This window comes from Pseudorca crassidens, chromosome 15 (genome assembly GCF_039906515.1).
Source record: "Pseudorca crassidens isolate mPseCra1 chromosome 15, mPseCra1.hap1, whole genome shotgun sequence".
Taxonomy (NCBI): Eukaryota; Metazoa; Chordata; class Mammalia; order Artiodactyla; family Delphinidae; genus Pseudorca; species Pseudorca crassidens.
The window spans coordinates 15,098,388-15,112,764 of NC_090310.1; the positions used below are offsets into that span (position 1 = coordinate 15,098,388).

A 14,377-nucleotide genomic window follows, 5' to 3' on the forward strand; every position below is an offset into this window, starting at 1 on the left:
AGGGAGCCCTTGCCCTGGACCTCACCCTCTCTAGGCAGAGCCCCACCCTGGGAGGTGCATGTTCTGACCCCATGAGGCCCCACACGTCAAAGCGCCTGGCATGTGAGGAGGCCGGAGTCACTGCAGAGGCCTCCGCTGGGCAGTTTAGCAAAGCCCTTCCGGCCCAGCCCTCACCTGACCAAAGGAGCCTGAAGTGGAGGTGGAGGCACCCTTAGGCTGAACCCTTCAGGTGTCGCCTCCCTCCGTACCCCGGTGCTAAGTGGCTATGCGCACTGCATCGTTTACCTCTCACACCAATCCTCTAAGGTGGATACTGTTACTATCTCTCTTTTACAGATGGGGAAAGTGAGGCCCAGGGTGGTCACAAGTGTGATGGTTTTCTTTGACACTGAAGCAATTTAGAAACCTCTGTTCTCTCCAGTCCTACTTTCTGGCCTTCTCTTATATTGTTTTATTCAATAGAATTTCATTAAAAAATTGCCTAACTCCTTTCAATAATATTAACACAAGCTAATGTTTTTAAACATTAACCATGTGCCAACTATTTCACGTGGATGAACTCGTTAAATCCTTACAGTGGTCTTGTGCAGGGCTGTTCATTGTTGCCACTCTACAGATGAGGGGAAAAAGGCACCGAATGGTCGAGTCTCCCTGGGTCCCTTTGGGCACATCCCTTCTCCCCGGAAATGGTTGGATGAGTTCTTCCCCATTATCACTTCCACAGGTTGTTAGGGAGGGGAAATAAGTACAACCAGCCCCGTGCCTGCTGTCTCACCTGCCCTCTTTCTAACCCCCAGCCCCTTCCACCCCCAGATGCATTTTCCAAGGCCCCAGGGCTTCCTCAGTTCACGGAGGCAGTAACATCAGTGGGGCAACGAGACGCGTGCTCAGCCCCAGACTCGGCCCCTGCTTTCTGCTGATGTTGCTTTGCTGCCAGTTGATGTGGCTGCTGGAAATGACTGTTCCCACCTGGGGGAGGGGAGGTCCCTCTGCCCCTGAGCTCCAAGGCCCCTGATCCCCAGTTTACTGTCACACCCACAGCCTTTATTTCCACGGCCCACCCCTTTGCCAGGACGACTGGGTAAGAAGAGCTGCAGTCTCAGGCCCCCTCTGTGCCAGAACCAACTCTCCCCGGGAACCCCGTAGTCAGGGACACCAGTCCAGACTCCTCCTCTCTCATGATGAGTTGGGGGGCGGTGGCCAGGGGTCTTTTCCCCTAGGGTAAGCTCAGTCGGGCCCTCTCGGGCCATCAGAGGATCTGATAATATTGATTCTCAAGGGAAGTTTGGATCTTGTGCTTTTCTTCCTGGGTGGTTCCTTGACCCCTTTGCAAAAAGCATCTGCTGGTTACTGGGCGGATGGACCTTTTTTTCTGTTTTTCGGGGTTTTTTGTTTGTTTTGGCCACGCTGCATGGTTTGCAGGATCTTAGTTCCCCGACCAGGGATCGAACCCATGCCCCCTGCAGTGGAAGTGCAGAGTCCTAACCACAGGACTGCCAGGGAATTCCCTTTTTTTTTTTTTTTAAACCACAAAATAAAGTAGTTTTACTCTGTGGACATTTACTTGCCTGAGTGTAGGGCTACACTTTGACTCTTGCAAAACAAAGGAGGCATGTTCCACAGGCATTCCAAGGGCATTGCACCTACCTGGGCAGAGAAGCAGCTGGTATCTTAAATGACAGCTCACTCATCAAAAACGTTAAAAATTTCCTAGGCACCCTTATCAGTGTAGGGAGTGTCTGGGGCAGGGAGGGGTGTGGTGAAAGGCGCTCAGGGGTATTCTTTCTGGCCTGGAGGGGAGCCCTCCAGCTCCCATCCCCTCTGCCATTTTCCAGGAGACGCTGGTAAGCCTGGCAGGGCTCCTGGTCAGCCTCTTGATGCTTCCCCTGGTGTCAGATTGCCCTAGGTAAGCCGGGACCAAGGGCAGGGAGGAGGCGCCCCGCTGGGCCTCTGCTCCTATTGACCACCTCACTCTGTCACCCCAGCTTAAGCCTTGGCTGCTTCTTCCTCCTCACTGCCCTCCACATCTATGCCAACTACCGGGCAGTCCGGGCCCTTGTCATAGAGACCTTGAACGAAGGCCGGCTCTGGCTGGTCCTGAAGCACTTCCTTCAGCGGGGAGAGGTACTTGGCCCCGCTTCAGCCAATCAGATGGAACCGCTGTGGACAGGTGAGCCAGCCCCTCGGTTTCAAGTTTCCTATGTCTCCCCCTGCCTGGGCCTCCTGACTCCAGCTTCCCACAGGTTTCTGGCCATCTCTGTCTCTATCCCTGGGGGTCCCCCTACACCGTGTGACTTCCAGGTGAGTGGCCCAGCATCTCCCACCCATCACCACGGTCACCCCCTCCCAACACGGGCTCCCTGTTCTGATCATACACTGGCCTCCCCCAACCAAGCCCCACCTCTCTGGTTCTCTGTTTCCACCGAACAGACTTGGGGGTCAGTGTGGGTGCTTGAGGGCAGCAGGTGTATGACATGAAGTAGATATAAGGGATCTTATATTTGTTGGATGCAGGAAGAAAGGAAGGGTTGATGTGGGGGAGGGGTAACGGCTGAGGGCTGGATGGCAAGGAGGTGCAGGACAGTTAGGGTTAACAGTTAGGTGGCTCTGCAGTTGACTGGGTGGTCGCTACTGCCTTTGTCTTCTCCTCCCGCACTGCACGCTCTTCTCTCCTTCAGTGTCTTTGAGCTGCAAAAGCTGGTTGAGGGGCACCAAGAACCCTACCTCCTTCGCTGGGACCGGTCACAAAGTAAGTGTGCCGCGTTCCCCCAGCTTCCGACTCACCCTCCCGGGCTCAGCCCCTCATTCCTCCAGCCCCAGGGCCCCAAGCCCTGGACACGCGCTGGACAGTTTGGAGTCTGCCTAGTGTCCTGAAGGGAGCTCTAGACTAAGACTGGATGCATTCAGCTTATAGCTACATGCCCCAGTGAAGTTCCCTTTACCCCTCTGTAAAATGGCGCTAACTATACCTGCCTTATTAGCTGCAGGGTTTTCATGAGGATCAAATAAGGTGACTATGTAAAAGCACCTTGTACATTGCAGCACACTCAGATGAGGTTAAGACCTTTGGTTATCCCTGAGGAACCACCTTCCTCTCCTGTCCGGGGTCACCTCTTGCGGAAACATGTACTAAAGTTTACTGGTCTGCTGGTCGTGTGTTAAAAGCTGCTTATTCTCACTAGCCATTAAAGACGAGCAAAATAAACCCACCTCAGGGAGCTGCTCTGAAGTTGTATCTTAGAAATTACTTGGCCAGAGCACTGGGGAGCAACATGAGATGAAGTTGGAAAGGAAAGGGTGAGAGATGGCCTTTCATGCCAGGCCAAGGCCTTTGGGCCAGACAGGGATGAAGCAGGCTGGTAGGCCTGAGAGTGTCTGGGGACGTGGCCCTTCCCTGGTACCAGTCTGTCCCTGGGTCTCTCCAGACCAGGTACAGGTTGTCCTGAGCCAGATGGCAGGCCCTGAGACCATTCTGAGGGCTGCCACTCACGGACTGGTGCTTGGAGCCCTGCAGGGAGATGGAGCCCTCCCAGGAGAGCTGGAGGGACTGAGGAACCGAGTACGGGCTGGTAAGCGCCTCACAATCTAGGCTGCTTCTGACTCAAAGCGGGGTGGAGAGAGGAAGGACCCTGTTCGGCTTGGGGAACCCAAGAGCTTCTGGTTCTTCACCCCACTCCAGGTCCTGAGAAAGAGAGCTGCGTCATCGTCAGGGAGACCCACCAAGTGTTGGACAAGCTATTTCCAAAGTTCTTGAAAGGTAATATCCTTCTGCTTCATGGCTCCTAGGCCTTCTCCCAGAGGGCCTGCCTACCCCCATCCCCACCCCTTCACCTAGAGGGTGGAAGACCTGGGTTTCTCTCTGTGATCTCAAGTCTGGACCTCAGTTTCCCTGTCTGCAGGATGGGGAGGTTAGGATGGTCTCTGAGGCGCTGTCAGTGTTGACAGACTGTGAATCGCAGTTGGCATTGGAGAACGGTGGGCGGGGGGGGGGCAAGGCTCACAGATTACTGACGATGCTCTTTCATTTAGCACCTACTCCATTCTGGTCCTTTTTCATGTGCTGCTCAATGAATTCTTGCTGCAACCAGATGAGGTTTTAGGCTCATTTTATGCCAGAGATTACCCAGCAGAGGCAAGGGGAACCTGAGCAGTACACCCAGCCCGTGCTGCTCCTTCCCCCTCCCCAGGGGCAGCCCAGAGTCTCCTCCCCAGCGGTATCCCTATGCCCTCTCCCCAGGGGCAGCCCAGAGTCTCCTCCCCAGGGGTATCCCTATGCCCCCTCCCCAGGGGCAGCCCAGAGTCTCCTCCCCAGGGGTATCCCTATGCCCCCTCCCCAGGGGCAGCCCAGAGTCTCCTCCCCAGGGGTATCCCTATGCCCCCTCCCCAGGGGCAGCCCAGAGTCTCCTCCCCAGCAGTATCCCTATGCCCTCTCCCCAGGGGCAGCCCAGAGTCTCCTCCCCAGCAGTATCCCTATGCCCCCTCCCCAGGGGCAGCCCAGAGTCTCCTCCCCAGCGGTATCCCTATGCCCTATCCCCAGGACTGCAGGATGCGGGCTGGAGGACTGAGAATCACCAGCTAGAGGTGGATGAGTGGAGGGCCACATGGCTCCTGTGTCCAGAAAAGAAGCTCTTGTGAGCAGCCCAGCCAGAGGCCCAGGTCCCAGGACAGGAGCCTGGAGCAAGGACACTTTGGCCACAGCAGGACCTGGGAAAGGCAGCTTTATTTTTGCTTAGGGGCACCGGTGTGGCCATTTGGCCAAGGAAGTGACTACCAATCAGATGGACTGGGCCCTAGGCAGAGACAAGGTGGAGAGAAGGGGTACCAGGGCCTTCCCCCGCACTCTCCTGCCCCAGGCCCTTCTCACCATTGCAGGCTCCCCACCCCCACTTGCTGCAAGGCTGTGGCTCATGGCATCCGACACAGTTGACCTCAGGCATAAAAGCCCCAGAGGAATGTGGCCACGGCCATCATGAGCAGGGCATTGAGGTTGACGACTCGGGCCCAGCTTGGGTCCTCACTGATGTCCTCCAGTCGCCTGGCTGCGGCAGCCATCTCCTCCTGGGTAGGGCGTGGGGGACTGCCTGCCCCAGCCCTGCTCATTCCACAGAACCAGAGCAGGCACTGGCGGAACAGGCCTGGTGCTGGGGATGGGGGCTCTGGGAGAAATTGCAGCCGTACAGTTAGTCTGCTCCCCCAGCTCCCCCGCCCCAACTCCCCGGGCAGTGCCTTACCCTCCATCTCCACCGCGTGCTCAGGGCGCCCGTTCTGTACAGGGGCTGAGGTTGGACCTTCTAGCTCCTCAGCATCCAGGTCCTCGCGCTCCTCCTTGCTGTACCGGAGACTGAAAACCAGGCGGTGGAGCTGGGGAAGGGTGGGAGCAGGGACCAAGTGGGAGTGCTGTTCCCCCACCCCGAACCTGGAGGTCCCCCGTCCACACCGGCACTCCCTCACCTCCCTCTGTCCAGCCTGCACACCTGCCCGGGCTCACTCCAGGATGACCTTCCATGGCTGCCCTTTGCCCTCAGGCTAAACCCAAGCTCCTCAGCTGGGTGTTTAAAGTTCTTGGCCCTGCTCAGCCCTCTGCTTCATCACCCTGTCTACACTCATGATTGTAGTACTTTAGTCTTACAGCCCTGCTAACAGTGTTCCTTCCTGTGGGTGTTCGCTCACAGGGTTCCCTCCTGCTGCCTTTCCGCTTCTCCACCTGTGGGTTCCTGCCCATCCTTCTGGGCCCACTTCTTTTGTCCTCCCCCCAGTCAGCTCTGCCCTGGGCCACCTGCCTTGCCACAGCACAAGACCAAACCCTTTTGGGGCTTTCAGGGTAGTACTCTGTCCCTCTCTGCCACCAGTCAGGCCAAGACTCAGGGGGGCTTTAACCTCCCCTACAGTCTTCTTCAAGCCACCTCCAAAGCACCTCAAATAAATGTGATTTAAATAAAAACATTGTACTTGCTTTGCAAATGAAGCTTCAGACTGGACTGACAGCCTGCCCTCACCAAGCCTCAGTATAGAAATTCAGGTGCTACCCACTGGGAGTTCTGGGAAGCAGGCTGGCCGACTGCTGGTGGAGAGGGCCCGCAGCGGCCCACGTTTGTTGCCTGGTCCAGAGGCCCGTACTTACGTGCTTGCGCGGGATGGGCGGTGTGCACAGCGAGACCACGAGGGTGAGGAAGCCGGAGCAGACGAAGAGCACGATGGCGAAGTAGAGGTAGTGCACGCGGCAGAGGAGTGCGGGGCACGCCGAGGGGCGCACGCAGCTGCCCGAGCCAAAGGAGAACTCGGGAACCAGGCGTGCCAGACCCATCAGCAGGCCCCCGATCAGTCCCCAGAAGGCGCCCTGCGGGGCCAGAGAGCGCATCAGCCTCGGGTTTCCAAGTCCGGCCCCGAGCTCCCAATGAGCACACACACTCACCTTCTCATTGACGCGGGGCACGAAGAGCGCCAGCACGAAGACAGCCGACACCGGCGGCGCCAGGTAGCTGGAGACCGACTGGATGTAATCAAAGAGCTGCCCGCCCTGCGCCGCCTGTACCACGGGAAGCCAGGCCACCGACACGGCCACGATGAACACCACCCAGAGCCTGCGGTGGACGGCCATCAGGTGATTTCACCCAGGACCCCGTCTCCCCCTGTCCCTACGAGTGCTCCCTGCCCCCACCCGGGGCTGATTCGTGGGGCAGGAGATGGAAAACCCAGGCCCACCGTCCTACTAGCAGCAACTCGCGGTCGCCCGCGCGGGGCCGCAGGCGCGTGTAGATGTCCATGGTGAAAAGCGTGCTGCTGCTGTTAAAGATCGAGGCCAGCGAGGACATGAGCGCGGCCAGCATGACCGCCAGCATGAGTCCGCGCAGACCTGCGGGCCGACGGAGCCGTGAGTCTGCGGCCACGAGGGGGTCCCGGGAGGGTGCGGGCTGGGCGAGGGGTGACTCCTCCCACTGGCGCCTGTGGGCAGCGGGGCAACACGGGGGCCTGCCCTCACCGTTGGGCATGAGCTTCACGACGAGCCGCGGGTAGGCGATGTTGGAGCACCCCACCTCGGTGCCACACACGCGCTTACACACCTCTGGTACCACGCACGCCACCTCGTCTGCGGGAAAGGGCACGACGCGGCTATGGCGGCACCGGGTCTGAACCTTCGGATCCCAGAAGTGGGGACGGGGAATCCCAGTGGAGGAGAGATGGGCCCCCCGGGTGGGAGGTGGGACTGGGTGGCCCAGATCTTAGGACGGGAACGGAAATGGGAGACAGGCACCTGTATCCTTGCACAAGAAAGGGGCTGGATGGGGCACAGGACTCTCGGTCGGGGCGGGGTTGCAGACGTTACCCGGGTAAAGAATGCGGCTGATCATGCCCGGCATGACCATGAGGAACATGGGCATCAGCTTCAAGTAGCCGCACAGGATGCAGCCCGCCTTGATGTGGGTCAGGTTTTTCCCAGCCAGACAGCGCTGCACTATGACCTGCGACGAGGGGCGTTCAACTACCTGCGTCCAGTCCCGGGTACCCCGCCCCTCCTGCCTTGCCTCAACTCGCCGCTCTAATCCAGACCCCGCGGCTGGCCCATCGAAGCGGGCAATTCAGCTCCAAGCGCAGACCCTGACTCGGATCCAACTCCATCTGGCTTAGCTCTAACTGGCGGGCTTCCCGTTCCCTCGGACCACGCCTTCCACCTGGCTTCCCAGATGGGTTCAGGCTCCACCCATCTCAGCTCCGCCCACCGCGGTTCCAGTTCTGCCCCAGCCTCGCTCGCCGCGCAGGCCGTGACCCCGCACCTGGTCGCTGCACCAGTACCAGCTTGAGACAATGGTAAGCCCCAGAAGCAGCGCAGGCCACGGCAGGTCCCCCGTCACAGGGTCCCGGAGCAGATGGTAGGAGTCGGGCCGGGGTAGATAGCAGGAGCTGGAGATGTTGCCCACCGCCGGATCCTCGGACACCGTCAGGGACGTCATTGCCCCCAGGTATTTGTCGAAAAGCCCCGAATACCCGCCCACCTCGTGGAAGGCTGTGAGGGCAAAGCAGTTAGGGGACATGGTGCCCGCGACAAGGCCCTCCCTAGGACCCACATGCCGCAGACGCGCGATGTCCCTGCTCCCAGGTGGAGAGATCTGCGAACTGTGACCTCTGCGCCCCTCCCCCATCGGCTGAGCCCGTACCGTAACCCATGAGTACGAAGGCCCCCGCGAGAATGACGAAGGTCTGCACCGTATCCGTGTACATCAGCGCTGCCAGCCCTCCTGCAATGGCCTGGGTCAGTGGAGACAGCCCAGACAGGCTGCCACTAGTACATACAGTGTCTTTGTGCGAATTGGAAAAGGGCTCCCCTTTCCTGGAGGGCAAATTTCAAAAGGATGGCCCATTCCCTGGGCTCACGCACTCCGGCATCAGGAGGCAGGGCTGCGTGAGCACAGTGGGGCTGAGTTTTAGACTCCACTAATGCCAGGTGCCCACGTGCAGGACTTCCACTACAGGCCCTCCTCTCAGCCCCAGTTTTCTCTTCTGTGTGATAGGAGGAGGTGATTCTCTAAGGTCCGATTCTCATCCCATTCGAAGGGACGGGCCCCTCAAGCCGGCCTTGGTACCAGGCCCCACCCACGCTGCTCCAGCGTCAGGCCTCAGGCACCACCCCAGAATCCTCCAACCTGCACTGGGTTTGGTGAGCTTTGGGGTCTGGCCAAGTCGGCTCTCCCTTCCCAGGTGTTCAAGAGCTGTTACATCTTCCTTTTTGCCCAGGCCCAGGACGGGCTCAGATCTCTGAACTTCCAGACCAAATCCAAGGAACGTGGAGGGGGGGAGTAGTTTGCTTTCCAAAGATTTAGGTCCTTCTCCTGCTTGGATCACATCACACTTAAGAACTTCTCCAGCCCGCTTTCCTTTGGTGACTCCCCTAAGCCCCGCCCACAGATCCACGCTCCCTTCCCTAAGCCCCCGCCACCTGCCACCTGTCACAGTGTAGATCATGGTGATGACCAGAAGCGCGATGACGGAGGCATAGATATTCCAGCCCAGAGCCTGTTGAATGAATACTGCCCCGGAGAACATATCCACCTTGGGGGGAGGAGCAAGCGCACAGGTCAGGACCCAGGGGCCAGGGTGGGGACCCAGGTCCACTTCCTACCCAGATCACGACCCTATGTGGCCACACCTCAAAGGTTCCCTCGTTTTTCGATGCCCTGGTCTTCCCAGATACCTCTCACTATGGTTGTCGCCCCAGAAGCCTATTCCTTCCAGGCCCTGCCTCCATCACGGTTCTTACAGCCATTGCTCCTTGGTCCCGCCCCATCCAGGGCTTTCCAGAGACCTCCACTGGGTGATCCCACCCTACCAGGGTCCCGACCAGCTCCCCGCGCATGCGCACCGAAATCTTGGTGAAGATGTACAGAAAAAGCGAGAGCACGGACAAGTAGAGGCGGATTCGACGGCCGCCAAAGCGCTTGCGCAGGTACTGCGGCATCGTAATGACACCCGCGGTCAGGTACACGGGCACGAAGAGCCAGCCAAGTAGCAGCACCACGAACAGCGCCTGCGGGCACAGCGCGACAGCTGAGGGTCACTCCCTGTGGGAGATCCTGCCATGAGTGCGTCCTCGCCCCTGATGGGTCTGAGGAACCTTCTTCTCTTGGTGAAAAGTGCTACTCCAAGGCAAGGTTGCAGGAGGGGCCCAGAGGACACAGATGCAGAGGTCCCTGGGCCCTGGTCATTAGGGACAAGGTCTTGATACTTTGTTGGGCCCTTAACTAGAGCCCTTCTTGCCCTGCCAGGCCGTGACCCCTGGCCATCCCTCCCAAGATGATCCCTATCCTCTTCGTCCCCCACAACACACACACACCTGAATCCAAGCACAGAACCCTCAGGCTGACCCCCAACTTCTGCCTTCCCTCTCCTCTCCACCCACCCAAACCTTCTGTCCCTCAAGGCTCAGCTCAGAGGCCTCCTCCTCCAGGAAGCCCTGAGCTCAAAGCCCTGATTTTGCTGACCCTCCAAGGTGAGCCTCAGTCCCAGAGCTTCGTCTCCTGCCCCCTTCTGCAAGGGGCTTTCATTTAGCCTAGTGAACCTCACAGGCCACAGATTCAGAGAGCATCAGAAGAAGCACTTCACTATCCTTGAGACTGTTCATCCCACTTCAGAGAGGAGTAAAATCAAGGCCACAGAGGGCGTGGCTGGTCCAGGCTCACATAGCAATAGCAAGTCAGGAGCAGGGCCTACCCCTGCCCTGAACGTGGTATCTCCCACATGCCTCTGCCTCCAAGCTGGCTGCATGAGCCTCCCTCGAAGTCCAACCCCACCTCACAGCTGGGAAGTCCCACCTCTGGTCTCACATCCCCACCTCTCCCGCCTGGAGCCTCTCCAGGTGTGACCCTTCCAGGGGTTCCCACGGGGAGGTGGGGGTTATTGGCAAAATGGGGCGCTCACATTCCACTCAAATCCAGCCACAGCCAGGCCACTTGCCGCGCCCGTCCCTGCCAGGCCCACGAAATGGCCACTGCCGATGTTGCTGGCGAAGAGAGAGGCCCCGACCTGGGTGGCCAGAGGTTGGGGTGAGCCAGGCTGCTTCCTTAGGCCTCCACCCACTCCATAGCCCAGTCTCTCTCACCGGCCACCACGCCATGCTTCGTCCCGCCAGGAAGTAGCCGCCAACGGTGCCTCTGTTGGTTCTGCACATGGACTGGGGGACGGGAGTGGGGAGAGGCCTGGGTTTGGGGCACATCTTTGGACCTCATTAGCCTCCTCAACACATTCCTCGGCCTTGTTTCAGGCTGAAGATTAACCAGCGCACGGCTCCCCTGACGGTTCACACCTGCACCCCCAGCCTCCTCCCAGGCACCCAGATCTACCCAGACCCTAACCTAGGGTCCGGTTCCCCAAGCCTGAGTGTGGCTGCATTCAGCCACACTTTCCTGGGGACCCTGGATTTGGGTTTCTGGTCAGCCAGCCATTATGTAGAAGAGATCTCATTTAGAATGCTGTCCCGATGAAGACCCACCAACCCCTCAACTAGTCCAATCCAAAGGTGGACAGACAAGGCATGCGTGAGTGTGGGCTGGGCCACCCTGGGGCTAGCAAAAGACTTACTTGCCCCCCACCCCGGGTTTCTCCCTCAAAGATCCAGGCATCCTTCCCCTACCACACATCAGGACTGTCCGAGACTTTTCCCCCAGGCTCCAAAAGCGGGCCCCCAGCAGCATCCCCCAACTTCTCACCCACAAGCCGACACCAATGACCAGCAGGAAATAAGCCGCAATGACCAGGATGTCGGCAGGGTTGTCAATTAGCGCCCTCTGTTCCCCCAGCCCTGGTGCTGAGCCTGCCTCTGTGTGTTCCTCCATTCTGCCCAGAATCTGCCCTTCAGGGCACCAGCCCCTGGATTCCCCCCAGGGGAAGATTAATGGTTACCCCTGGGGCAATGAGCCGACAAGTCCCCCCTCCCTGGATTTGTTTAGCTGAATCAGTTCTCAGCGAGGCTGCAGGCTGGTCCTGCGGAGCTGGACACTTTCAAATTCAAGAGCACTCCCCTTCCTGGGCCTTAGCCCCCACCCCTTCCCCAGAGCTCCAGGCTCAAAATCACTTCTTTCACCTGCTGAAAATACTTACCCTTCAGCTTTGACCTAGGGATCCCGGCTGAGCCAGCCCCCTGATTCTGACTAACCAAGAGGGATCATTTTCAAACCCAAATCTGACAGTGTCACTCCCCTGCTTAGGAAGCCTCCATAGCTCCCCATCACACCCTGGAGGAGGCAGCAGCTTCTCAGCCTGATGCCCCGACCCCTGCCCACCCTTCCCCTTGCTCCTCCATACCAAACCCAGAGTGAAATCATATTTCCTTCCCATTCCCTTGCCCAACCCAGCCCCTGTATTCTCATACCCTCAAACTTTTGTATGAGCTGTGCCTTCTGCCTAGAATGCCCCCCTGCCTCTCATATGGTCAGCTCCTACTTAGCCTTTAGTGCCCAGCCCATGGCATCTCTTTGGGAAAAACTTCTTGGACTTTGCTGACACAGTTCTGAGCACATTGCATGGACCTTGCCTGGGTCCATGTCTGTCTCCCCAGTTGACCAAAGACTCCTCAAGAGCAGGAAATGATCTGATTCATCCCTGGCGCCCCATTGCTCAGCACAGGGCTGGATGCAAGAAGGGAGAGGCTGGATAAATAGCCATACCTCTGCCTTTCTAGAAGAACTGACCCGACTTGGATGTCTGATTTTGGGAACTGGGTTCATGCTGGAGATGGGGAACGGAGAACAATATTTTAGGGGAATGTGATGAGTTATTTAAGGAATGCCTTCATTTTGGTCCCTTCAAAAGCAGACTCTACGATGAGAATTGGGGTGCAATGACTGTATTGGGGAGCCGATCCCAGTAAGGAGTGGGGAAGAGAGACAAAGAAAGGAGAAAAGCCAATAAAGCATGTATTGATCGAAAGGTTACCACTGTGACAATCCCAGTGGGGACCCTCTGAGACACTGTGGAGAACTCACCTCAGAACTGACCCCCAAGGGGCCAGAAAGCTGGGGTATTCATTCACCAATCCCTGTCTCTAACTGGCTGGAGGTTATGGAACTTCCCCCACCCACCCCAGGCCCTCCTCCAGAGAGGACCCTTAGACAGAAACTCAGGGAGCAGCTGGGGAGACTGAGTGTCTGGGAAGTGTCTGCATACGACTTCCCAGGTGGGCCAGGTGGATATGGGCAGGGCACCCACAGTGTCTGCTTCAGTGGGTGATGAATTTGAAGGGCCTGGGAGAAATCCAGGGGCAAGCATCAGAGGACACGTTGGGGTTATGGGCACTTAAAATCAAATCTATGTGTCCTCGCGGGGTCCTGCAAAGCCCTTCGTGAGGTGGCACCTGATTCCTCTTTGACCTCATCTCCAACTACTCTCTCCCTTGCTCACTCTCATCAACCACACTGGCCTTCTTTTCCTTCTTCCAATGTGCCAAGCTCTTTCCTACCGCCTGGCCTTTGCACTTGCTGTTTCCTCTGCCTGGGATGCTCTCCTCAGGCTCTTTGCCTGTCTGCCTCTTTCCTCAACCTTCAAAGTCTCAATGTACATATTCACAGAGGCCTTCTCTGACAATCTGGTTCAAGTACTCCCTTCCCCACCTTCACTAACTTAGTTCTCTATTTTTTCCTTCTACCTTCGCTCCTTTCCTTCCTTCCTCATTCCTTCCTTCATTAGCCAACATTTATGGGGCACTTACCACATGCTAGACAGCATCCTAGACGCTGGACAGATAACGGTCGGCAAAACAAACATGTCATCTGACACACAAACTCCCAGGAGCTTGCCTTCATTTCAGAAATAAACAAGCAACAAACAAACACTTATTTGCAATAGTGATAAGTGAGGGACTAGGGAGGTGCTGTGGGTGGAAACTAGAGGGAAGGGCCAGCTTTACCTAGGCCATCAAGGAAGTCCCCATTACTTCATCATGCTTGTCACTGTGTGTTTGTTTTTCCTCTGTCTCCCCTACTAGACTGTGAGGCCAAGGAACATGTTTCCTATGGTCTCCCCAGCACCTGGCATGGAGCCTAGGACAGCACGTGCTCAGTAAACACTTGGTAAATGAATGGCTCAAGACTTGGTGGTGGTTACAAGCCAAGGGATGGAAAGCATTCCCCAGGAAGAATTTGTGGAAGAGGAAGAGCAGGAGGCCTAGGAAGACCCAGGGGGTGGAGCCTCAGAGAGGAAAGGATCTGGGGGTTCTGCCCGAGGCCAAGACAGAGAACCTCACCTTTGTCTCTTGCCCACACATGTTCTCCTTGGCTGTTAGCTCCTCCTTGAGCTGGAAGGGCCTCTGATAATCCATTGTTTCCAGCCTCAAAGGTCCCTGTAGTTAGGACCCAGGAGTCCAGGCCCCCTCCCTAGGGAACTTCAGAGTCTAAGGTACCAGGCTTAGAGAGGCCTCTGGGGCTTAGGGATTCAGATGGAGCCTGAACTTCTCCATACTTAAGAACCCCTGGCCCCACCCTTCTCTGCTGGGGCTAGGCTCAGGTGTCACCTCCTCCAGGAAGCCCTCCTTGACTTCCAATCTGAGTTAGAAGCCTCCTTCTGGCTCTTACAGCCCCCAGTGCTTCCCTCAGTCACTGCCCTGACCACCCCAAGTGTCATCCTCTGCCTAGCGGAGCTGTTATGGGTCAATACCCATATGAGGGAAGCTGTAATTTAATGCCCAGATCCAAAAGGTGGGCACAAATTGGCACTTGAATGGAGCCCCATCTCTGAGGGTCTTTTAAGGAGGGGGGAAAATCTGGAAACCAGCCAAGGTGGCAAGGTGGAAGGGAGTGGGAGGGGTACAGATTAAGTGCTTATTTCGAGGATATAAGGAAATGAAGGATGGGGGGTTGGGGACGGGAAGGTTTGGTGGGTCCTGCTTTAGCTC

The 14,377-nt window shown here is 57.4% G+C and overlaps 2 protein-coding genes across 8 annotated transcripts in view; one reads left to right on the forward strand and one right to left on the reverse strand.

Annotated features, from left to right (window-relative positions):
• RUSF1 (RUS family member 1) overlaps positions 1-5,961 on the forward strand; it is a 15,225-nt gene extending 9,264 nt beyond the window's left edge. For 2 of the 7 annotated variants that reach the window (XM_067706066.1, XM_067706067.1), the window contains 7 exons: positions 1,797-1,906; positions 1,986-2,170; positions 2,244-2,301; positions 2,679-2,749; positions 3,426-3,569; positions 3,680-3,757; positions 4,538-5,961. In XM_067706066.1, coding sequence (XP_067562167.1) covers positions 1,797-1,906; positions 1,986-2,170; positions 2,244-2,301; positions 2,679-2,749; positions 3,426-3,569; positions 3,680-3,757; positions 4,538-4,635 — 744 coding nt within the window. In that variant the 3' untranslated portion in view covers positions 4,636-5,961. The other 5 variants (XM_067706068.1, XM_067706069.1, XM_067706072.1 and 2 more) reach the window with 5 other exon arrangements.
• SLC5A2 (solute carrier family 5 member 2) lies at positions 4,704-13,138 on the reverse strand. The gene is made up of 13 exons (XM_067706094.1): positions 11,199-13,138; positions 10,592-10,663; positions 10,411-10,515; positions 9,356-9,520; positions 8,940-9,045; positions 8,154-8,234; positions 7,773-8,002; positions 7,325-7,460; positions 6,980-7,087; positions 6,703-6,853; positions 6,413-6,581; positions 6,122-6,337; positions 4,704-5,361 (listed from the first exon to the last, which is right to left on the reverse strand). The coding sequence occupies exons 1-13, from the start codon at positions 11,322-11,324 to the stop codon at positions 4,930-4,932; spliced, it is 2,097 nt and encodes a 698-aa protein (XP_067562195.1). The 5' UTR covers positions 11,325-13,138; the 3' UTR covers positions 4,704-4,929.
• Between the last annotated feature and the right edge of the window lie 1,239 nt (positions 13,139-14,377).

Coding starts and splice junctions, on each gene's coding strand:
- SLC5A2 (XM_067706094.1), bottom strand. CDS start 11,324: ATGGAGGAACACACAGAGGCAGGCTCAGCACCAGGGCTGGGGGAACAG. Junction 7,461..7,772: donor GGTACTGGTGCAGCGACCAG/GTGCGGGGTCAC, acceptor CCCTCGTCGCAG/GTCATAGTGCAGCGCTGTCT. Junction 6,338..6,412: donor TGCCCCGCGTCAATGAGAAG/GTGAGTGTGTGT, acceptor CTGGCCCCGCAG/GGCGCCTTCTGGGGACTGAT.